We start from the raw sequence: 26,633 nt of genomic DNA, 5'->3' as shown, positions 1-26,633 counted from the left end.
GTCTCTATTTTGGTAAGGAATTCCAGAATATGCGGATTGAACAGCGTCACAAAACAAAATAAACTAAAACGGATTATAAAAATGAATTTCTGATTAAACCTTAAGTAAAAATCGAAGAAACACAATTGCATGTCTTTGATGTAAGAGGAACTATGTTTTTGTTTTTATTTATCGACCGATTGATATCGTAATAGCTTTTCTCCGCACGGAAAGTTCGGATGCGATTATAACGTCAAATTTGGCCTTTTTGTTTTATTCTGTGCGGTTCGCCGGTCGATTGAATTCGTCCGGAAATGACCTTTGTCGTATTTTAAGATTTATCGTTTCCTTGGTTGGACGTTATGAAGTTTTTCCTGCATCTGCAGGACAAAAGCGGACCGTGTGATACAGGTACTTTTGAATAGCCATAATATTTTTGATCGTTAGCACTGAACGCAGGGTGTCCTTTTTAGATGGCCCGGCTTAATTTCTCTTGAACAGTATAACGCTATCACAAAAATAAAATATTCCTATTTAATATTTTTAACCTGATTTTAAATTTTTGCCACTTTTGTAAAATATTTGTTGACAGGATATTTCAGAGCCAGCCATCTTTGAACAATTAAAAATCTGACTGCGCCGTCTTTGGCAATGACAAAAATCCTTTAAAACAGTGGGAAAAACTTCCAAATTTTGTATACCTCCATGAACTTTAAATATCCTTTAATATGGTTTAATCAAAATGAGCGAATCGTGCATTTTCCTCGTTATGATCGGGTCGATATGTACGATACTTTATGCCATATAATTTTGATGAAGAACTAAACGTATTCTCGAAAATCAACACTCCTCTCTTCCTAAGACATGAAGGGTTTTGGGGTTTTCGAAAAACAAGAGAGATGTCCTCAGAGCATACAATTTTAACCATATCGCCCTCATCTTATCCACGGGCTTCGGGACACTGATTTTGATAGACGGTTATGATCCTTTCAGAGATGTCGATTTGGGATACAACAGAAAGAAAACCTCCTGATCAAGTATTCGTGTCATCGCCAAGTTGTCCACATTCTAAATCATAACTTCGTTATTCTTTGACTAATTTAAAATCTGATTACAAGGTTGATTGAGCCATCGTTTTCAGTTTAAAAAAATCCTTTAAAACAGTTGGTAAAAGATTATCCGTTCTCATTTAAAATATCAAAGTTGTGCTGGCTCTGAAGTAACTTGACAACAAATATTTTAAGAAAGTGATAAAAATCTAAAACTAAACTCAAAAATATTAATAATTACGCTTAAATACGATTTTTTTTTGGGGGGGGTTTAATAACATTATTTGTCAATGAAATTTAGCTGATTCTAAAAAAGGACACCTCGTATAAAGTAATAAAATGATGAAAATCACAGAATACGTAGGGCAGTAAACAAAGGAAAATGTGATTAAAAACTCAAAAGTGCAATAGGGAAACGAAAAAGTTTAAAATAACGCGAAATGAAAATATCAATATTGTTTTTATGTCCGAGGAAATTTCCTTGTTATTTAATTGCAATAGACACATATAAATATTATTATTTCATTGGCTGTATTGAATTTTTTTAATAAGTGCATTAAATCCATTTTAATTTTATATAAAGTAAATTGATCGTAATCGTGTTTGTTAAAATTACAAAATTGAAACACGTTGTCGTACAAACAATTGAACAAACAATCCTCTGATTCACTGAGAAAAAATCCATTTAATTGCACAGTCGCTAGTTTGACACGGAACGTGGGCGTTTATGCGAAATATGTAAGAGGTGTTTGATAGAAATGTGCACAACGGCGTAACCGTCCGCTGGCTCCTGTTTATTCAAAGGATAATCGATTTCCATTAGAACGTAAAAGCACATACGTGCGCAAAAAGCGCCGCAGGAAGGCTACTAAGTTGCAGCTGTTTATCCTGGCCCAAGTCGTCATTACGCTTTGATAACTGCGTCAAATGATCGAACAATTAAAACTAAAATAATATTTCAACTTACCTTGATAAGATAATTTCCAATGAGAACTAGCCAGCCCCAAATATAAAAACAACTCTTCGCATTTCCAAAAAACAATAATAGTTAATTCCTATCATTATGATTATTTTGAGATCGTGAGATGTGGTCTGGTATGACGTAGGCTTAAAAAAAAACATTCTTTTATTGTGCTACGTTTCGATCTTTATTGACATCATCTTCAGGGCTCAAAGTGTGTGTTTTCTGTGTAGATGTGTCATTGCTGTGTGCCAGTGAGATATGGTGGTCACTCTCAACGCGACACACAAGATGACACATCTACACGGAAAACAAACACTTGGAGCCCTGAAGATGATCTCAATAAATATCGAAACGTTGGCACGATAAAGAAAATGTTTTTCTAAAACCTACGTTGAAGTACCGCACCTCACAAACTCCAAATAATCATTAATTAATTACTAAGGGCAACTTTTATTCTTTAAATTAATTGATGATGGATTTGTTAATAAACTATTAATGAAACTAGGAAAACAAAAAGGAGGTCTGATATAATTTAATGGAAAGAAAGAGAATTGATTGGGTGAAACCCGAGTCACTGCTTCCAGAAGAACGAACTGATCAATTCCACCAAATAAAATGGAAATCTAGTACAGAGAATTTACAAGAAAGAAAGAGAATTGATTGGGTGAAACCCGAGTCACTGCTTCCAGAAGAACGAACTGATCAATTCCACCAAATAAAATGGAAATCTAGTACAGAGAATTTACAAGAAAGAAAGAGAATTGATTGGTTAGAAATTGAGTTACTGCTTCCAAGAGGACGGACTGATCAATTCCACTAAATAAAACGAAAATCTGCTTCTGTGAATTGACAAGAAAGAAAGAGGAATTGTTTGGTTGGAAATTGAGTCACTGCTTCCAGAAGAACTAAATAATCAATTCCGTCAATATCATGCCCAAGCATTGGAACATTAGACATAATTGATTGAAATTGATCTATGGTCATTGTTTTGCTGCTTATTTAAAACGGACCGGCCAAGTCTGTAATGTTAAGTAATAAGAAAGAGGGAGAATTTATAGTTGAAAATTGTATCCCTGCTCCCTGAAGAAAAATTACCAATTCCATCAAATAGAATGAAATTCTGCTTCTTTGATTTGACAAGAAAAACAAAGAAGAATTGTTTCGTTGGAAATTCAATTTCTGCATCCAGAAGAACGAAATGGTCAATTTTATAAAATAAAATTAAAGTGTGCTTCTGTGAATTGACAAGAAAGAAAGAGGAATTGTTTGGTTGGAAATTGAGTCACTGCTTCCAGAAGAACTAAATAATCAAATTCCGTCAATATCATGCCCAAGCATTGGAACATTAGACATAATTGATTGAAATTGATCTATGGTCATTGTTTTGCTGCTTATTTAAAACGGAACGGCCAAGTCTGTAATGTTAAATAATAAGAAAGAGGGAGAATTTAGAGTTGAAAATTGTATCCCTGCTTCCTGAAGAAAAATTACCAATTCCATCAAATAGAATAAAATTCTGCTTCTTTGATTTGACAAGAAAAAAAAAGAAGAATTGTTTGGTTGGAAATTCAATTGCTACATCCAGAAGAACGAAATGATCAATTTTATCAAATACAATTAAAGTGTGATTCTGTGAATGGACAGGAAAGAAAGAGAATCGATGGATTGAAAATTGAGTCACTGCTTCTAGAAGAATGAAATAAACAATTCCATCAAATAGAATGAAATTCTGCTGCTTTGATTTGACAAGAAAATAAAGAAGAATTGTTTCGTTGGAAATTCAATTGCTGCATCCAGAAGAACGAAATGGTCAATTTTATCAAATACGTGTAGAGATTAGTGATCGTTAATCGATAATTATTCGGATATCGTGAGATGCGGTCTGGTGTGATGTAGGTGTCAGAAAAACATTTTCTTTATCGTGCCAACGTTGGGCACTCTCAATACGACACGCAAGAATGTCACAAAGAAGACAAACACTTTGAGCCCTAAAGATGATCTCAATAAAGATCGAAACGTTGGCACGATAAAGAAAATGTTTTTCTGACACCTACATCACACCAGACCGCATCTCACGATATCCGAATAATAATTTATCAAATACAATTAAAGTGTGATTCTGTGAATTAACAGGAAAGAGAATCGATGGATTGAAAATTGAGTCACTGCTTCCAGAAGAATGAAATAAACAATTCCGTCAATAACATGCACAAGCATTGGAACATTAGACATGATTGATTGAAAGTGATTGATCGTCGAGGTTTTGCTGCTTCTTGAGAACGAAACTACCATGTATGCTTCTGTTAATTAACAAGAAAGAGAGAAAATTTATAGTTGGAATTGTGCCACTGCTTCCTGAAGAACAAAATGACCAATCCCATCAAATAGAATGAAAGTCTCATTCTGAGAATTTATAAGAAAGAGCTTGATTAATTGAAAATTGATGGATTGAACATTGAATCACTCTTTCCTGAAGAAAAAATGATCAATTCCGTTAACTACAATCAAAGTCTGCTTCTGTTATTTGACAAGAAAATATGAAGAATTGTTTGGTTGGAAATTGAGTCACTGCTTCCAGAAGAACGATATAAACAATTTCGTCAATAACATGTACAAGCATTGGAACATAAGAAATAATTGAATAGCTGTGATTGGCGGTCATTGTTTTGCTGCTTCTTGTGCACAAAACGCACTATTCCTCAAATACAATGAAGATCTGACACAGATTGAATTGATTGGTTGAAAATCTCGTCAATGCTTCCTAAAGAACGAAGTGGTCAATTCTGTCAAATACAGAAAATTTCCAAAAAAGAAGGTGAATTGATTAGTTGAAAATCTCCTCAATGCTTCCTGAAGAAATATGACCAATTCTATCGTATACGATGGAAGTTTAATTCAGATAATTGACAAGAAAGAAAGTGAATTGATTGGTTGGAAATTCAATCGCTGCATCCAGAAGAACGACATGGTCAATTCTATCAAATACAATAAAAGTCTGTTTCTGTGAATTGACAGGAAAGAACGAGAATTGATGGATTAAAAAATGAGTCACTGCTTCTAGAAGAACGAAATAATCGATTTCATCAAATAACATGGACAAGCATTGGAACATGGGAAATAATTGAATAACCGTGATTGGCGATCATTGTTTTGCTCCTTCTTGAGAACGAACCGCCCAATTCCTCAAATATAACGAAGATCTGACACAGAAAATTTGAAAGAAAGAAAGTGAATTGATTGGTTGAAAATCTCGTCAATGCTTCCTGAAGAAAAATGGTCAATTCTATCAAATCCAATGAAGATCTGATACAGAAAATTTGCAAGAAAGAAAGTGAATTGATTGGTTGAAAATCTCGTCAATGCTTCTTGAAGAACGAAATGGTCAATTGTATCAAATCCAATGAAGATCTGACACAGAAAATTTGCAAAAAAGAAAGTGAATTGATTGTTTGAAAATCTCGTCAATGCTTCCTGAAGAACGAAATGGTCAATTATATCAAATCAAATGAAGATCTGACACAGAAAATTTCCAAACAAGAAGGCGAATTGATTGGTTGAAAATTTCTTCAAAGCTTCCTGAAGAACAAAATGGTCAATTATATCAAATCAAATGAAGATCTGACACAGAAAATTTCCAAACAAGAAGGCGAATTGATTGGTTGAAAATTTCTTCAAAGCTTCCTGAAGAACGAAATGGTCAATTATATCAAATCCAATGAAGATCTGACACAGAAAATTTGCAAAAAAGAAAGTGAATTGATTGTTAAACATCTCGTCAATGCCTCCTGAAGAACGAAATGGTCAATTACATCAAATCCAATGAAGATCTGACAGAAAATTTCCAAACAAGAAGGCGAACTGATTGGTTGAAAATTTCCTCAAATCTTCCTGAAGAACGAAATGGTCAATTCTACCGTATACGATGGAAGTCTAATGCAGTTAACTGACAAGAAAGAAAGAGAATTGGTCGGCGAAGAATTTTTTACTGATTCCTGATAAGCTGATATTAAAGTACATTTTATTTCATCACGATATGCCAATAAGTTTTACAAAATGAAATTGTTAACAGCCTATCAAGTTCATTTTTTTCCGTGCATATCGCCACAATAGTTGAACAGTGTAATAAACGCACGAATATTTTATAAAAACCCTAAAATCCTTTTTGAACACTAGCACAATGGGATATGGAGAACAGGAAGTTATCCATCAAAAACCGACTATACAACATACATAATTTATCGGCCAAGTTCTAAAATTAATTTAACAGATATATTTAAAAACCCACCTTAATTTCCGATCGACCCCATGTTGCTCAATTAATTACTTAACCCTTGATAAATGACGCAGATAGTACAAACGTCTATGAATGAAAAATTATAGGATAAACCTAATTTTAATAACTCAATAAAAAGGCCAATGACATATTACAATATCTGTTTTCAGTTTTTCGACTTGAGCGTTTTAAAATATAATTTTCTTCTTATTTTTTGTATGAACAGACTTGTAAATTATGTATAATTTCTGAAATTTAGCTCTTTATATATCCTATAACATTTGAATAAACCTACCTGTATAATTACATAATCAATCACCTTTTCTTTAATAATGTTTGATTCCTCATTTTAAAAAATTTAAATAACTTTTCAATCAATTTCACTTTTCATTTCTGCTAGGAAACGTTGTTAAATTATAAATTCCTTCAAGCATTCAAGTATAATACATGGCCCAGTGTTTAGGAAAAACTTTTAATAACAACTTGATTCTATATTTTCATATGTCGGGCTTCTTCCAGGGACAAGAGTATTTTCTAAATGTGTATTCATCCAGGCAGAAACGGCAGAAGGGAGGATGATACCTCTTTATCAGCAAACATTTCCAACCCGATAAATCAACGTCATAAAATTTTAGGCCTTCATCAGAAGTATATTTTAAGGGTTCTTTTCACTCTCTCTCTATATTTTTTTTCGATCTCTTAATCTCTCATTTTCTATTTGTTCTATCAACAATCTATTCATGAACCTTTACTTGTTTCTTTTTTGCACTTTGCACTTCCTTTTACTGTCTATAGTATTATTATTATCATTCGCTCACTACATTTCTACTTTTTCTTTTTCTTCTCTCTCTCTCTCTCTCTCTCTCTCTCTCTCTCTCTCTCTCTTCTTTCTTTTTTCTCTCTCTCTCCTTCGCTCTCGTTCACTCTTCTCTCAGCGATACATCGGACCTCTCACGAGTCGTTTTTTTACTCTCTCTCTTTCTCTTTACTTTGCACTTCCTTTTACTGTCTATAGTATTATTATTATTATCATTCGCTCACTATATTTCTACTATTTCCTTTCCTACTCTCTCTCTCTCTCTCTCTCTCTCTCTCTCTCTCTCTCTCTCTCTCTCTCTCTCTTTCTTTCTTTCTTTCTGTTTCTCTTTCTCGTTACTTTGCACTTCCTTTTACTGTCTATAGTATTATTATTATTATTATTATTATTATTATTATTATCATTCGCTCACTATATTTCTACTATTTCCTTTCCTACTCACTCTCATTTTCTCTTTCTCTCAGTCTCTCTCTCGCTCTCTCTCCCTCACTCCCTCACTCCCTCACTCACTCACTCTCCACACATACCAGGCATTCTCCGAAAGTTTGTTTGTCATTAGAACACAAGGTTCAAAGAAAACTTGTAAAAATGACAAACACTTAAAATTGCAAGGAATTCCACGTTCAAGTTTTATTTACTTATTTATTTGTTAAATGCATGCTTAAGATTATGAATCTAGATGTCAGGGTGTCCGACATTCTGAAGTCTTACACAGATATGAATAAATGTTGAAATACAATAACATATCTTCAGGATATGAACAATTATCAGGAACTTTGACAACCACCATCAAAAAACAAAACAAAATCTACTAATGTAGACAACGAACAAAATGTTGACAAACAAAATGGACAAGAACATATTTTATAATAAGTTTAAATAACGAAATTTTGTGATGCATCTTTAAACAAATAAGGCAAATTGGAAATGGAACTGCAATTGGTTTTATCTTTGGCGAAACACTGTTAATGGGTTGTTAACCCATGTGTGTACTGTTCAATTTGTATTGTCATAGCAAATAACAAATTTTGCGTTGGTTGCGTTTTCAAAGAAGGTTAAAGCTGTTTTTCGATCAATAAGGTCTGATTAATTAATCCATCATCCTATTTCTTCCGATCGGTCAGACAGTATAAATTTCTAGGAACTCCTCCGACCTTACCGATAGTGTCCGATCGTCCTTGACACTTAGCCGGATTATTTCGCGAGAGACTTTTTTTTTTCAAGACCTGTGCGCCGTCTTGTATGTTAATCGGGCCGGTTGTTTCCTGACAAGTTAGTCCTTGCAGGTCCTACGCAGGAAGGAAGTGGTGACGGGAGGATTTGTTCCGTTCCGACAAAGCATAATCGAACGGGTGATCGAAACTGGTATAGAACCTGTCAGATTGTTTCACGGCCCCTGTTGACAAAAGGTCCCACAACAAGGAACAGGACTGCAAGGATAAAACGAATTGAAACGCCTATCTTTTGAAGTATTAAGATAATAGATCTAATTTCATCACTTTTTTTACAGTAGATTAAAATAGTTAAAAAGTTTTTCTTAGTTCATTCATCAAAAAATGATCAAACCACTATGAACAAAAACTCAAGTAATAACACCCTTTACAGGTTCAAAAAAACCTCTCCTTTTATAGAGTTATGTTACTGAAATAATAACAGAAGCATAAAATTCGGTCTTTCCAACAGCAGCAGAATCACGTCTTCGCCTTTCTTGTACTTTCCTTTAACAATTAAAACAAATTAATAAGAAGAGAGTGAAAAATGGGGAAGGCCCAGATTATCTAAGGAACAATTTAAATCAAAAACCCTACCTATAACGAGCAAGTTCCATTTATTTTTTCATTCACACTTCAACTCTACCGAACGCAGCGTAAAGCCCCACAAAGTATATGATTGTTTCCATCATTGATGACAAGGTTTGTTTGGATTTAATTTTCATAAGCATAATTTCATAAGCAAGTAAGTCTCATAGTATTTCATATGTTCGTGATTATCATTATTTCATTATTATTTTTAATAATTATTTAATTTCATACAATCAATTCACAAAAGATGTGTTTATAAGTGGCTAAGGTATTTCATAAGCTTCCAAAATTCACACTTTTTATGAGTCCTATTGCTTAGAAAATGTAGATATTTCAAAAGTAAAACACTGACAAATTGTTTTAATTAATTATTTTTCAGGAATTTGGAGGAGGGCCCTCATTATTTCATAAGAAATTATTTTCATGATTCTTCCATACAATCAATTCACAAAAGATGTGTTTATAAGTGGCTAAGGTATTTCATAAGCTTACAAAATTCACACTTTCTATGACTTCTATTGCTTAGAAAATGTGGATATTTCATAAGTCAAACATTTTGACAAATTGTTTTAATTTTTTTTTCAAGAATTTTGGGGAAAGGGCCCTCATTATTTCATAAGTAAATTAGTGTCAGGACTTTTCCTTAGAATTAATTCAGAAAAGATATCAATACGTGGCTAACTTGCCTTCAAAATCAATGTGCTTGTTTCTACGTCTAGTACCGTCCTCTGTACTATTAGCTATCATAAAATTTTTTAAAAATTTCAATCTTATTCATTCTATTATATCTATTCTTCTATTGTATCTAAAAAATTCTAATATCAAATTTATCGGGTTTTAAGGGAGTGTGACGCTCGATGATATGTTTGCCTCGTTTTGGTCGCAGATCACCGCGTTTCGATCTAGAACAAACGTTTCAACTTTTTTTTTTCAATGTTTTTTTCTCCATTGTGCCCATATTAGTACTTGAGTGCATGTGCAGAACCGATCCTATGACTTGTGGCAAGCCGCGAGAATCACCCACTTCGGTGTTTTGGTGGTCCGGGGTCGGATTAGACAACAAGATCATTTCAGCCCCTATTGGATCCAGTTTTAACCTAAACAGACTCTTTCACTAATTTTTAAATACGTTCCATCTTATTTGGAACTTTCACTCAAGTAGAGTGATGGAGTATTGGATATTCCTATATCACTACTTGTCGAAAACAATAGCATAGACAAATATACTTACAATCTAGTCTGATTGAGAGTCGATGGGGTACTTGATATTCCGCCATCGACACTCTTGTACTTCACACATTCAAGCATATAAATACATCCTCATAAAACAGTTAAAACTACCTAATTTAGCGTATATGTAGCGCAGTTTCCTGAGAAATCGGAATAGGGGACCCAAAAATTCGCTGCCGTACTCATCAGCACATTTCTTATGTTTTGCGTCTAAATATATGGAAGCAGGATTGACCATATGGACACATTGAGCAACCTGTCTCTGCTTGTCGAGCAGGTACGCGTGCTTTGGCCCAAAAGTAAGTGAACAGAAATATTTTAGACTAGTACTAAGGATTCTTTTTTTTTTTTTAATTTAAATACATTTTTGTCATTTGTATGAAAACTATAATTTTTTAAATAAATTTATACGATCTAGAATAATAGTTGATAAAAATAAAACTTACCCAAAAATAATAACCGTCGTTTGTTGATAAATTATTTTTAAAACATATAATTACGTTTAGTTTATAAATTTACCATTTTTGACACTTGAATCATATCTCTTATGAGTTATGCGATCAAGGATTATAGCATGAAAAAATAGAACGTAAATGTTTAATAACGAATGAATATAATAATAAAAAAGAATCGAAAACGTCATTTGTATCCTATATTTAGACTGCAATATGTCAGTAACTGCTGTCTTATCGAACATTTTATTGAGACAAATGCTTTGCCCTTGGAGTTTTTGACTATTTTAGAAAATACATTTAGAAGCAGGAGAGAAATAAGTAATTTGATTTTCCGGACTTAGTGGGAGAAACAAATCTTGTTTATACTTTTGCTGTGCTGTGTTTCTCTCTTTTTTTATATAACGAAGTACAATTGTAGTATTAAGCCTTTTCCAGAAGTCCCTCGTCGACGTAGTATTAGTGTCAATTATCCCATTTCTTATGCCGTTTGGTGTTTTTAGATCGTAAAAATACACAAAATACGTTTTTCTTTAGAAACAAAATGCTATTTTGGGCTTTAAACTTTAGCTGTGTGTTTAAAATTTCAGCACGGCGCCATTATACGGGTGGTTGAGCTGATGTCAGCAAGGTCACTAAGGCGATAGAAGTCAACATCAACCTTAACGAGAAAGTACATAATTCACTACGCGTGTACTTCCTTACAAAGTTTATTTACATTTATATAATGACAATGTTTTCTATTTGTGAGTTTTAATAGAATTAGCATAGAACATTTAATACTTCTATTAAATGTGTGGTTATTAGTGACCGTTAATCGATAATTATTCAGAAGTCGTGAGATGCGGTCTGGTGTGATGTAGGTTTCAGAAAAGCATTTTCTTTATCGTGCCAACGTTTCGATCTTTATTGAAATCATCTTCAGGGCCTGGGATTTACAAACATTGTTTACATTTAACAAATACATGTAGGATGTGGAAAAAAGTGAATTTATACAATGCAAAATATATTTTTTATATTCAATCAAAGTATTTCTACTCACTCAAAGTGTTAGTTTTCTGTGTAATTGTGCCATTCTTGCGTGTCGTGTTGAGAGTGCCAGTGAGATATTGCTGTTTTATGTTTATATATGAAAAGAAATACATTGATTGAATACATAAAAAATATATTTTTGTTTGTAAATCCCAGGCCCTAAAGATGATCTGAATAAAGATCGAAACGCCACGATAAATAAAATGTTTTTCTGAAACCTACATCACACCAGACCGCATCTCACGATTTCTGAATAATTATCGATTAACGGTCACTAATCACCACACGTTTAATAGAAGTTTACGTTAATCAAAAAGTTGGGAAAAATTGAAAATTACACTAAGTTTTGAATATAGTTAAGTCTGAATTTTGTTGTTTAAAGCAGCATAAATTTATGTTTTGATCGCTGTTTTTATTTGGCTATTTTATTTTGACCTATGCCATTTAAAATATTTATATGTTTACATTTTATGGATGTGTTTCTGGCCATATGGTTACATGAAGTCTGACTACAACCTTGGAATTGATGTAAGAGTTGTTTAAAGTGACAATTTATGCTAATTGAATTCTTAAATAGAAAATACAACCGTTGTATGAGCAGAGGAATGTTTGAAGCTGTCTAGGAAATTCTTCCAGTCGGTTGAAAAAATCAGTTCGATATCCGGGTTGGTAAATCAATGCATTGGTATGGATTGCCGGAGAAAAGTGTCAAGGAGCAAACTTAACTAAAATTTTGGGATTTATTTTTATTAACTCTAATAATCCATCCGATTTTTGATTGACAGATCCAGATCATTTGGAGAAAAATTCGGGTTCTAGAAAACCTGAGACTAACACGGTGAATGGTGACAGCCATGGCCTAAACCTGAGCCGATTCCTTGAATGCGCATAAAGAAAAAAAAAAACAAGAAATGTTGAAACAACCCTATAATTAATTGGGTCAGCATATTCCGAGAATAGAATGTTTTGTTTACTATTGAAAAGGGCAACTTTCTATTTTTTCCCAATGTTGTATTTAACAGGGATATCCTTAGAGATCAATCACAACTAATTGGTCGTTTTGCTCGATCTTGAGTAGTAGGTCATTATCTGTCATTGTCTCAATTCTGTTGCCCGAGTCAACTTATCTAGTTACCCTAGTATATGTCTCCATTGAGCAGTTCCTTTGGTTTCATTTCATAACCATTAACGTTGTGGTGGAGGGATCATTGCTGAAAATATCGATCTCTTTTTTTAACCTTAATGCTTTTTATCAGATCCTTCAGGCCTGGGCTTTTTTTCTGCTCTCCCAGGAGTAACTCAGCCTGCATAGACGTTCGTACCAAGAGAAGACAGGTTCCGATGTTTTTTCTTCTTCCTGGCAATATCTGAACGTACTTGTTTCTGTTGATCCGAGCCTATAAATTTGCCTCCCGAGTCTGCAGAGTCCAGTCAGCACTCAGCACTCCAAGTATATTCTAGTTCTATCACGTCCTGGTTTTAGCAGTTCTGCTGTTATTTTCTGCGATGCTTCTTTGATGAACTTTTTCGAATGCCTTTGACCTGTACTACATCACCATTGAACCGAGAACTTATTCTTAATTTGGTCTAATGGATCTACGTTTTGGGCAATTTGATATACCGCCAAAGGTTCAGGGCCGATCGGTATCTTCATCGAACTTTCCTTGGCCAATTTCTTGCTCTGTGTGCACCGGTACACAAACAAGGGTATTTTTGTTTCTATCCGCAATATCTGATAAGGCTTTGAGCAATTCCAAACGGCTCTGAACATTAACAGCGATGAATTAGCTGTCTTCCCTGCCGTCTGGATGCCAGAGTGGTTGGCTATTGTCTTGTTGATAATAAATAGCCTTTTGATATCTTTGTCACAGTTTTCAATAGCCACAGTTTCTGAAAATGACCCAATGGTTATATAAATTCTATTCCTTTGTGTAGGTGTTTTCTCAGATGCCAGTGACCTGTACAGAGCCCCCATCAAAGCACTGCACTGACTTTTACCCTGTTTAGCTGTAACAATGTGTGTGCTGTTTTGAAGAAGGTTTTTTTTATCTATGAATTTACTGAATCTGGCAGTTCCATAGTACGTCCATTTCTCCTTTTGGTTTCTGTGGGCCCATTCTGAGATGTAGGATTCTGTCTTGGATCTTGTTATCCCGATTATGGGTTCTGGGCCTATAACTGGTCTGGCAGATCCTCCTGTTGCCAGTTTATTTCTGTGTTCATTACAGAATATTGCTTTGTGTCCTGGAATTCAAGTTAGCTAGGTTGTTTTCCAAGGTTTTGGAGGTTTTGAGTATATTCACGGATCATTTTGGTTGTGACATATTCACGTTCTAAAGCATATAACTGTTTGGCTGTTGAATCTTATAGGGATTTTTTGGCAGCGTAACATTTTATGGCCCTTATATTTTATTAACAGCGTGTATTTCAGTTTGAAAGACCGAGATGTACTTCCCTAATTAGTTTGATTCCTCATATTTTATGTCATGTTTTTCAGGGTATACCTAACCCGGATCCTTCATTGTATCAGATGGATGAGTTAAACCTCGCATCTCTTGAGTAAGAAAAAAATAGACTGAATTTCCCGGATTTTCCTGGAGGAATTTTCCCCCTCGTTTGTATGCAATCTAGATCTTTTATCAAGTTTAATCGTCGGACAGGTCTAAGTGACCAGGACGATCATGAGAAATGTGTAAATTTATGTAATGGCTTATGTAATTTTCGAAAAATTGTCTCATTGTTTTTCTCAAACGGGAAGTTTTGTACGTAGGTAAAAAACGTAGTATGCGATTCGAGGGCAACCTTTTAAACCGGTTCCAGATCGAATTCACATTTGAATCAACATGGAAGCAATGCTCGTAATCTGTTTATTTATTTTTTACACAAATAGAGAGACAAAAGTGTATGAGTTTTATTTGTTAATTTTTGTTTTGGTGGTTTTAAATTATTTAAATTTTGAGTTTTTCTATTAGAGTCTGCGGGTTGATGAACATGTCATTTCTGATCATTTTGATCTGCCTATCCAGGCAACCATATTAAAAGGAAAATAATACGTAACTAAATCTTCATGTTTTATTTGACTCAACGTTCTTTTAAAAAAGAAGGCAGCTTACCATTATCGGAAATGACCAAAACACAAATTAGTTTAATTTTTTTAAATATTAGAATCAATTGATTAACACAATTAATAATAACATCTTTGTCGATATTTTACTCACTTTTCTTCCTAATATGTGAATATTTCAGTGTGATAAATAACATACAAATAACATAATTTTTGTTTTTTTCCCTACTTGATCAACGAAATTGTTTTTATTTTTAAAAATAAAAAACATTAAATATTAGCTCTTATTTTTTGCCAAGTGGTTTTATCATATTATTGTATAATATTGTAACGATAAAGCATTATTATCTCTTAATTTTTAACGATACATGCGAGAAAAAAAATTTTTTTGATCAAAAACGTCTATCTTGCATTTGGCCCACTTGTCTCAAGTTGGGTTTGGAGTAGTTTGATGATACTTGTAGTCAAATTACTCAAGTGCTTCTGAATTCGCTCCTAATTCTCCTTATCATTTGTTTTAGTACGAGACTAAACTATCCGTAGCTTCATCGGATTATCTGATCTTTTCTAAAGACTCACCCTGATGAAAATATTCATGACAAAAAGTAAAAGCAGTGTCCTGAATCGGCTCAGTTGATTGGCCACTTTAATTATAATTTCTTATAAATAATTTGACCCGGATGATTTAATCTGTGTATTTTGAATAGGATTATAAAAAAAAATTGGCTTTGTCTGGGAGTCAGAAATCACAGATAAAACAGACAGCAGAATGATCAGCGATGAGCTTAAAAAATTTAGAAATGAGTAACCAAAGAATAAATAAAGAATAATCACCAAGTAATCGCCCTCATTAATTAATAATAGAATACAAAGAAGGAACTACTGAAGAAATTGAGCAAAAGGAAAAATAAGAAAATTTTTGGAGTACTCGACCTCGATCCATTGGAGTCGGAATAAGGATACTAAAAACACGTTCAAAGAGTAGTATCATAGCTGGAAGGACAACGGATGTTAAGAGGTACACCTAGGCATCATTCTCATAGAAGGAAAAAGGAAAAATGATTAAAGTCATCGAGAGGATGGTTATAGAAAGAATGGGCTGCCTGAAACCGTGATTGATTGTGAAGGATAGCACAGAAAAAATTAAAGAAGATATGGCAACAAATGGATCGATATAGTGGAATATAATATGTTGTTTGGCAGAACATGAATTACTCTGATTGAAAGTTGGAGGGTGCATATAAAAACATATTATTTAGTTTAATCTAAGTTATATGTTAAAATGTGTGTTTTATTCTCACTAAATTAATTTTAGAATGTTAATACATTTTTAGTGATGAGCTTGGTTGAAGTTAATGAAAAAGTGGAAAAGCGATGTGCACAGACAGATGATAGAAGAATAGATGAATTGGCAACAAAGCTGGGTTAGAGGTCGAAATTTGTCTCAAGAAGTCGAGAAATGTCGGCGTTTTTTGGTCTAACAACCATGCAAAACTACTTCTTTTACATAAACCAAAAATTGCGTTTGTTAGGTTTAGACGTGCGTATGGATATTACTGAGTGTTTGTTTGAAAGTATAGAAATAAAAAAAAATTATGTCGCGAGAGAGAGAGAGGAGATTTACGCTCCTCTAGTGTATATATTATAATATGTTTATGGCTTGTGAGCGTGTAATTACTGCTCTGTTAATTATGTTAATTATGCAGATCTTGCTTATCTAACTTCCACCCTACACAAGTTTCAACAAGGCTATTCGATGCGTCATCAGTCTCTTATGCTATTTATTTTTATTGATTATTTCCAATTATTTTATTCAGTATTTTCATCTTCTTATTATTTTTAATACGGACGTTTCAGTACTATTAGTCTAGTTTTGAAAATTAATAAATCTCAGACCGAAATCAAAGATATAAATTACAAATAATTTTTTACTTAAATAACGCTTGAATGGAAACACCAATGAAGGGTTAACGTTTGCTTTGTGTTGATTATTATTTGTAAGTTCATTAGATTTCGTGGTCCAATTAACCAAATAACTTCTTTCAATTAATTAATCTTTATGTAAGGTATATTATTTGAAAAAAAAAAGTTGAAATAAAAAAGCCATTGTCACGAGCGGGATTCGAACCCACGACCTTCGGCTAAATACGCTGCTGCTCGACTCGAGCTATACTTCGATGCTATGATTCAAGCTATGCCTTCGATCCACTCGGACACCAACTTCCCATCTCAACCCACCGTTCGATTTTTCCCTCCTTTTTGCCATTTTTCAAAAGTCGTTGGTTCGAATCCCGCCGTGATGCTGGCTTTTTTATTTCAACCAATACCTTACATAAAGATTAATTATTTATAAGAATCAATTGCAGATCTTTAAATGAGTGGGTTTGTGCCATGAGAAAAGAGGATTTTGATGGATGGAAAACGACAAGAATAGGGAAAGAGGGAAAAAGTACAAATGTTTACATAATCAATTGAACGCGTGAGTGAAGCATTGGTAAATCCTGCATTATCCATTTCGCGGAGGCAGATTTTATTTTTAAGTACTTAAAGAACGCTTTTTTTTTTGTCTGTGTTGTTGGTTTGAATAACAATGGGGGTCCAGTTTATCGAGCCGAGTCGTTTGTGATAGTGCCTGTAAATGACCTACTCTGCTAAACGAGCTCAAGGGACACAACACAGCCATTTGTCGTATAAATATGATTATGGTAAATTATATTTAAAGAGAAACGTTAAACAATTTGACTACATCAGAAACTTCGCATCCCGACGATTCCCTCGAACCCTCCTCGCCGACTTGAAGAGCCGATGGCCAGGAGATCTCCTAGGATGGAGATGATAGTGAAAGTGTTAATGAAGTAGAATTAATTAAACAGAAGGTATACAAATACCTACAAATGTACTGCAAATTTTAAATTTTTTTGATATATAAATAAAATTAGGAAGTCGGAAGAATTGCATTTATTTTTATTATTACTTTCAATTTTCATCGACCTTTCCGATCAAGGATATGTTTATACTTCCTCGGCTCAGGCCGGAATTAGGATCGTCGTAACTTCGGTAAATCTGGTGTAGCTTTGGCCCTGGAATCTTCAATAAAATATTTTTATTTCCATTTTTTTTCAGAGTTAAATTTGCCGATGAATTCAACATTTGATGCTTCTTGTAATCTTCTTCTCCTTCGACACGGGTTCACAAAATTGTTATTGGGCTGACCAGTTTCTGATTTATGAACAATATCGAAACGTTCCGTTATTTTCCCATCTAAGTTGGAACAAGATTTATCGCTTAATAATTACGTAAATATAACAGAAAACTGTCCCTTAAACGCGTCCTACAAAACATGAGAGAGAGAGAGAGAGAGAGAGAGAGAGAGAGAGAGAGAGAGAGAAATAGAGAGAGACTACAAATTATATAGATCAATATCGCTACTACCGACAGTGTCTAAACTCTTCGAAAAGTTATTATTAAAACGAATAAAACCCATTGTAGAAAGAAAGAAAATCATTCCTGACCACCAATTTGGATTCCGAACAGGATATTCAACAATAGACCAAATTCACCGAGTAACGGACGTAATAGAAAAATCTCTTGGAGAAAAACAAATTTGTTCTGCTGTACTCCTTGATGTCTCACAAGCTTTTGACAAGGTCTGGCACGAAGGACTCATCAATAAACTAAAAGGTATGCTACCAAAGCTGTATGTCGATATTATCAGTTCCTACCTAACTGACAGACTGTTTATAGTCAAACAAGAAGATCAATATTTAAAATTAAAAACAATAAATGCAGGAGTGCCACAAGGTAGCATATTAGGTCCACTGCTTTACTTGTTATACACCAGTGATTTTCCGAAAATAGATGGAGTTAAAATGCAGATGACACAGCGTTGATATCATAGGACCGATTATCACCCATTCAACCAAAATCCTCCAAAATGCATGTAATAAGATAAATGAATGGACAAAAAAAATGGAATATCAAGCTAAATCAGCATAAATCAGTTCATCTAGTCTTCACAAACAAAAAGTGGACCGTTTTCCGTCGCTCACAATCGATGGAACTACTATACCATACAGCGATACAGCTAAATATCTGGGAATGACCTTAGATGCCAAGCTGAGATGGAAAGATCACGTGAAGAAAAAAAGGACAGAAATAGGTTTAGACAACTATACTGGTTGATAGGACGTGGCTCCAACCATGCTATACAAAATAAAATATTATTATATAAACAAGTCATAAAGCCTATGTGGACATATGGTATTCAGCTATGGGGTTGTACCAAACACAGCAATATCAAAATCATACAAACACTCCAAAATAAAATCTTACGTGACATGGTAACGTTGGACATCCTTGGAACATAAGAAATAACGACTTAAATAGGGATCTTAAGATCCCTGAAATCACGGCGGAAATACAAAGATTTGCCGCCAAACATCAGGCTCGGCTCAGCCAGCACGAGAATGTGGAAGCGACCAAACTCTTACATAACCGAAACATGGTCAGAATATTAAAAAGGACAACGATATTATTTATTTTTTCTATAATATTAATGTAAAATTAATGGTTGGTCTACTAAGACCAGTTTTAATAAATAATTTAATATATATATCGTATCTACTGTATATACTTAAATACATCGAAAAATGTACAGATATAGAGGAGAGAAAGAGAGTGTGCGTGAGAAAGATAGGGGAGAGAAGGAGAAAGACTGAATCAGAAACAAATGGAGATAGATAAATAAATAAATGATTGATATAGCAAAGAGAAAGCAAGTGAGAGACAAATAGAAAGATAGATACAAATGTAGATATGTAGATTGATATTTTGACCGACATATAAATAATGTAGATAGATAGATAGATAGAAAGTTTAGTTGGACGGACAGACGTAGGTAGATTGAATGATTGATAAAGATGGATTAACACAAATTAAACAGATAGAGATGGCTAGGTAGGTCTGTTTTGTATAGAACGTTGATAAATGCAGGATTGAGAAATTCATATTGAGAAATTCGATTTTTTGGTTATACCAAGGTTTGGAACCATGAATTTAAAAAAGGTTATTGTTTATTCTTTTATTTGCGATGATTATTTGCGAATTTTGTTCTACAGACTAGAATAGATAGACTATTCTAATTTGTGCAAGAATTTAGCTTATATGTCGCGTATAGCATGTTTTTTTTTCATAATCAGGCTGTATATAAGCTTAATTCCGAGGTTTTCAGTTTAGAAAATTCAAATTAAACCACTGCCTAACACTCTAATATAGTCGATAACCGTGTTGGCAATTTCTTCCGCAATAGCGACCTTTATTGCTCCCCTATCATTGATAACGGTATTTTCGTCTAAAGACTGTACAATCTTTCGAAATATCATAAAAATAAAGCCATAAAAAGCTAAAACGTAGGGTTTTTTAAAGATAATTAATAATACAAATATTAGATAGTGTCGTGAACTTCAACTTTCCGCAACAAAACATATTTGAAAAATTGTAGTGAAATTCTACTGGAGTGATTTACAATGAAAAACACTTACATTTTTATATTTTATCTGTATATATATATATAATATACAAATTACGCAGACCCGAGGGGTTCAATGCCTGGGTAGACTCGTACCCCATCCCTAAAGGTCCGGGACTTGGTCGGCTCATGTGTCCTGCATAAATCTCTTGGACTTGTTCACAAATCCCAAGATTTTGAACCATTTTATCTTGGGTAGTGATTTGGTGATTCCGCTCCTTCAAAGATGTGAATAATTAAGTATATATAATATATATAACCAATTATTACTTTAAAACAGACATATCCAAACGTTAATCTTTACATGGAATAACAATTCATTCTATTTTCCCTGTTGTTTATTGAGAGTCAATGACTTTTTTGTGACCATTTTATCCAAAATTCTTGCATAATTACTCAACCTTGACAGATTAACATCTTGGCTGGTTTTTCGCCTACAAACAATATAAAAACGTCGGCTTCTGATTACTAGCAAATTCAAATTGTTCAATAGTTAGAGTCATAATTATTTATTTCGTTGTTTTATGTCTCATTTCGAAAAACATACACATTCTTGAAATGGCGAAATGACCTGATGACGTGTAACTACAATAAATTTTACGTACGAACAGGATGAAGTTAATTTTTAAATTAATTAAGGTTTTAAGTTGAGATAAAAAAAGTCAGTGTCACGAGCGGGATTCGAACCCACGATCTTCCGCTAGATACACCGAAAAAATGGCAAAAAGGAGGGAAAATTCAAAAGGTGGGGTTGAGATGGGAAGTTAAGAGTCCGAGTGGATCGAAGTCACGATGATAGCTCAAGTGGTAGGGCAGCGGCGTATCTAGCCAAAGATCGTGGGTTCGAGTCCCGCTCGTGACACTATCTTTTTTATCTTAACTAAAAACCTTAATTAATTGAAAGGTATTAATTGGTCAAGCGGACCACGAAAACTAGTTAATTTAATTTTTAAATATAGCTTTGTTGTAAAGAATGCTAAAATAAGTTCAGGTAAAATTATTCCTTTATCAGGTAGGATAAATACATCAGGTAGGTCTTGCCATCTCTACTTATATTTTAGAGTCAAAGTCATGCTTTTTGAAATAAGGAAGAATAGATAGTTAATTACGAGAAGATTTTTCCTCACAAAATAATCCAAGAATGGTTTAATGCTAACTTTTTTTAGATTATACAGCTTATACCAGAATGGCTATCACCTTTGTAAATATAAGCGATTCATGGCATTTTAAAAGTAAAATAAGAGTAAATTCATGTTTTCTTTTTTAACAGTGTATGAATTAACACTTCTCTGCATGTCTGGCTCTCTCTCTCTCTCTCTCTCTCTCTCTCTCTCTCTCTCTCTCTCTCTCTCTCTCTCTCNCTCTCTCTCTCTCGCTCTCTTTCTCTCTATCTATCTATCTTTACAAAAAACACATATTTTAAATAATTATTAAATTAATTATTAATTAAATTAAAGTAATTATTTATAAGCTAATTTTGTGGCGAAAGTTTTCAGGACACAACAGGCTACTCCACTTCCACTATAACAGAAAACAGATGTTGTGTATATGCAGGAATTTTACAAGGAAGGCTTTCAAGATTTTTTTCATTGTTATTATTCGGCATTGAATGCCGCCTTTTAATGAGTTACGATTCGTTCTTAGTTATATTTAGTCCTTGTTTCCTTTCCCCTGAGGTGAAGGCAGTATTTCGTCCACCATATGGTTAAAAATACTGAATAAATTTTTTTTTAAATATAAGAGGTTGATATTTATGTTTACAAATTCTATTACAGTGTGAACCCCTGGTGGTTAAAGTGGGATAGCTGGGTTTTGGAATTAAAAATAAACCTTTCCCCCGTTTTCACATTTTTTTAATAATTAATTTTCCGATTATGTTTATTCTTAGCCAAATCGTTTAATTTCCTGTAAAATAGAGATAATATATATGTTAAAAATATAAGGAATGTACAGGATGTTCACTGGAGCACATCCCATGAGATTCTCTCGTTGCGAAAAACATTATGTAATGAATGAATTTTACATTACCTGAAAAAGTTTTGCACATTGAGTTTTTTCAAATCGAAATCGGACCAACAGGGAAAAGTTTATAGTTTTTTTAATGGTATTATTCCAGGTAAATTAACGTTGTTAGAGTTAATATTTTTTCTAATAGACCAATGGTTGTCTGGTAATGTTCATTTTCCTCTGAATAGTCGTACCCAGTTATGGCTAAAGCGTTTTTGAGTATAACGTACATTACCAAATACATAATGTGCTTTCGCGAAGAAAAAAAATTGGTATGTGAATCGTGTTATGTTTTGTAGAAAAGTGGAAAGTTAAAGGTATGTTTTTCTCATCACATGGTTAAAAAGACTTAATGAAAAATTTAATACAAAAATGTTGGAATTATGAAAATTCCCATTTTTTTCCTAGGGATACTGGTCGTTTTGTCAACAAATCCTCATCCTTGCACAGCACCCAACCTTTTTAGAAAATCCAATTACAAAAGAGTTCAAATTTTCATTTGCATTTTCACAATCTGAGAAGGCAGATTTTAGAGAAAACGTTATTACAAATCATGAAATACAGATACTTTTAAAAAATGATTGATTTAAAGCTCTACGAATTTTTCTCCTCTAAAAACCGAAAAATTAATGGAAATTAATTAAACAACTAAAAATCAAATTCCTGTAATTTTTTATTAACTATTTTTATTGGTAAGGAGTTTTAAATGCAGACGCATTTTCTTTTGATTGAACCAACTTAAATAATCATTTCTCTCTGAAATAGTAATAATTGTGATATTAATTCAAGGTGGATTAAAAATAAATAAATAAACAAATAATGTTTAGGTGGTATACTTAAGACTGCTATCTACGAGCTTATAAATAATAACACTTGAGTCTAATCAGCATGAGATGATTACTCTTTATCTAATAACGTGCTTTTCTTTTTTGAATTCGTGATAACAAAATGATGACAGTTGGTAACTGATTTATAACCATTATATAATATATGTATATATGTATGTTTTTTTGTGTTTTTAAGTAAAATAAACGTAAATAAAACATAAGGAAAAGTCCCAAGACATCTTCTCAGTAAGTAGCTTGAAGATTAAAGAATGATGTTCTTTTATAATAAGTTCATAATCAATCACAACAAATAGACCTTGCAGCAAATGACCTCTGAGAATATCATAATGAGAGGACGATGGACAAATATTTTGGACACCAGGTTTTCTAACATGGACTCAACTTTGGCAGATAATCCACCATTAGTGCTATAAAAATTATGGCTTAAACATTTGTTTAATTCATCGAAACGTTTGCGGAAATGTTCCCGAATTACGATGCAAAAACATAAATTTCTTCAGCTGCTGATTTCAACCTTGTCCTTTTTTCAATCACATCGCTTTGAAATATTTTCCTTCAATATCTTGAACGGAGAAACCGTCGCTGATTTATACTTAATCTTACCTAAATCATTTTCAAAATAGAGCAACCCTGCCCATGATATGAACAAAGTGCGACACACCATCAAGCACTTCTTTCTTGTCAAACCTCTGGTCACAAACAACTTGGGTACCCACTTTCGGCTGGATTGTGGTTTATTCCTTCCCAGCTCTTGAACAGGAATGAAAAGTATGTAAATTAATTTTCTAAAATGCTTGGAGACTTGAAAAATGATAAAACGACCAGTTTCCATAGTAGAAAAATATAAATTTTCAAAATATCAAACGCATTAGCAACAACTTATGACTGATCAGGCGCCATACGAGGAAATAAACAATCTTTGTATTATCGCACAACGTAGACTAATTTTAAAAAATTATTATCAAAATTAAATCGAATATATAGTGTGCAGAGCCTAAGAAAGTCGGTGCTTTTTATTGCAACATTGGTAATCTGGGGAAAACTTCAACTTTTCAAATCTGGAGAGGATAATTGTTCCTTATCGAGAAGGATTGACTTTAATGTCAAACGATTTGACTGTTTTTTTCAACATAGGTTATCACATAGGTACGATAAGTCGTTGCCGTGATGTTTCGTGTCTTATCGTCTCGCAGCTATTGATCTGGAAATGTATTTTGATTTAAATATGGGAGGGAGAAAAGGAGAAAAAATAATCAGTTTTGTAAACAGAGATTACAGACACGTCAAACATACAACAGTAACAGTAAACAAATCGAGACTCTGGCCGTTTTACGCGTCAGACGAGTTCGCCTTGCGATTAAGACTACTTTGTATGTCTTCCTTTATTTTGAATAAAATATAAAAACCGTACACCGCAAAGGATTGGCATTGATCGCGTTCATGTCACGTACGAGAAAACCAATCCGGAGACGAGGTAACGATGGGTACCGGTTTTGCCCAAGGACTCGTGGAAGTCGTCGTAACACCATACTGCACAGTAACAGGTGAAACGATGGACCAAAGAATCGAGACAATTTGCGCAATTGCCCACGACTGGAATAAAAACTTACATATTTAAACAAGTAAACTGTTAATAAATTATCACAGCGGTAATTACACAGAAAGTCAAATCAACAATTATTTTGAATAAAAAAGATATGGTTTATTAAATTTGCTTTTGTGCAGTCGTTGGGTACTCTTAAGAATTATCCTTATAGGTTATCCTAGAGCTGTCACTAACACGAATATGATGAACATTGTTAAAAAATACGAGGTAGTAAGTAGTACTATGTAAAATGTGTATTATGGAATTCCATACGTGGTGGGGCGGCATCAGAAAGTTGTTCAAAGATAATTCAAGAAGTTTTTTGCTTTTGGGTATATATGAGCACAACAAAAAAACGAGGTATTCGCTAAAAATAAAGACAAAGAGTTCCAATTTGGTACATAAAATTCCTTGCGTCGATTGGGATCTGTATTATAATGGTCAAATAAAACAATAGCTGAATAGCTCAAGAGCAGGGTCTCTCACACTCACTCTCTCTCCCCCTCCCTCTCGCTCCCTGTCTTCCTCTCTTTCTTCTCTCTACTCTCTTCCTCTCCTTCTTATCTCTCTCTTCTCTCTACTCTCTTTCTCTCTGCCTCTCCCCTCTCTCTCCCCCTCTCAATCCCTCTTTTCCTCTCTTTCTTCTCTCTACTCTCTTTCTCTCTCTCCCCCTCTCTCCTCTCTCTCCTTCTCTTCCTCTCTCTCTTTTCTCTCTACTCTCTCTCTCTCTCTCTCTACTCTCTATCTATCTATCTCTCTATCTATATTTTTACCTCTATATCTCTCTCTCTTCTCTCTCTCTCCTCTCTCTCTCTCTCTCCCCTCTCTCTCGCTCCCTCTCTTCCTCTCTTTCTTCTCTCTACTCTCTTCCTCTCCTTCTTCTCTCTCTCTTCTCTCTACTCTCTTTCTCTCTGCCTCTCCCCTCTCTCTCCCCCCTCTCAATCCCTCTCTTCCTCTCTTTCTTCTCTCTACTCTCTCTCTCTCTCTCTCTCTCTCTCTCTCTCTCACTCACTCATTCTCTCCTGCACATTTCACTCTCTCTCTCTCTCTCTCTCTCTCTCTCTCTCTCTCTCTCCCCCCTCTCTCTCCCCCACCACTCACTTACCCACTTACCCACACTCTCACAGACGTTTCTTAATTATTTTAACCATCTCTTAATTATTTTATTACAGTTGAGTGCTAAACAACTATTATTTTTACAAGGCTTTTTTGCTTGTTTGTTACCTTAACATTCTCGGATAAAAAGTAAATAAAAAGATAAAAAGTCAAACTGTAGATAAATCAAAATGTTTATTTAAACAACTTCTAAAATAAATATATCTGGGCTATTTCTCTAAATATAGGCTGTTGTTTGCTTTAATCTGATCCCTGACCTTTGTAAAAATAATTTTATACCTCTCGTTTAGCGCATTGGATCTTCAAAGGCGAAAAATTCGCCAGGACAATTTTTTACTCTCTTCAATATTGAGTGTGAGCAGTGGTTCGGAATAAGTTTCGGTATGGATTCCTGTATGTAGATTTTTTTTATAGACAGGCGCCGAATTACATAGTCAAGTGTAAGATTTTGCAGTTTACTTAAGTTGGGTACTTCCTCTAGTTGAATCGAGTTCGGAATTTATCGCCTGTCCATAAAGCCTGTCATAGCCCTGCTTGAAGTAATAACCCCATCGAAATTGCACACATGACCTATTTGGAAAATTGCTTCGCTTTATACATGGAAGGGAAAGCCTTCCTGTTGATACGGATTCACTTTCATCCTAACAAAGTTTGCCGAACAACACAAACACAAACTTAAGCCTATCATGGAAACAGGTTTTTTCAGCAAATTAACGAAAACGTCACCATCAAAATATAGCTAATTCGACTTTCAAGGCTTGTTTCCTTCCCGGAAATTTTGAACCAGTTCTGAAGAGTGGGTCGTTTTGGAATCTTCATCCGCGCAAATCCCAAGTGAAGTATCATAGGTTTTTGTTAATATCTTGAAATTATTTTATTCTTCATCTT

General features: G+C 33.9%; 1 protein-coding gene across 1 annotated transcript in view; it reads left to right on the top strand.

Moving 5' to 3' along the window:
* Window positions 1-261: 261 nt before the first annotated feature.
* The window catches only part of LOC106665089 (graves disease carrier protein), a 59,516-nt gene continuing 33,144 nt past the window's right edge, over window positions 262-26,633 (top strand). Inside the window, exon 1 of the mRNA XM_014391288.2 lies at window positions 262-390. Coding sequence (XP_014246774.1) covers window positions 342-390 — 49 coding nt within the window. The 5' untranslated portion in view covers window positions 262-341. The remainder of the gene's footprint in view (window positions 391-26,633) is intronic.

The sequence above is a fragment of the Cimex lectularius genome, unplaced genomic scaffold (assembly GCF_000648675.2).
Source record: "Cimex lectularius strain Harlan isolate CLEC.00 unplaced genomic scaffold, Clec_2.1 scaffold172, whole genome shotgun sequence".
NCBI classification, from domain to species: Eukaryota; Metazoa; Arthropoda; class Insecta; order Hemiptera; family Cimicidae; genus Cimex; species Cimex lectularius.
Note: the sequence above shows the minus strand (reverse complement) of the source record. Positions and strands in the feature narration are given on the sequence as shown.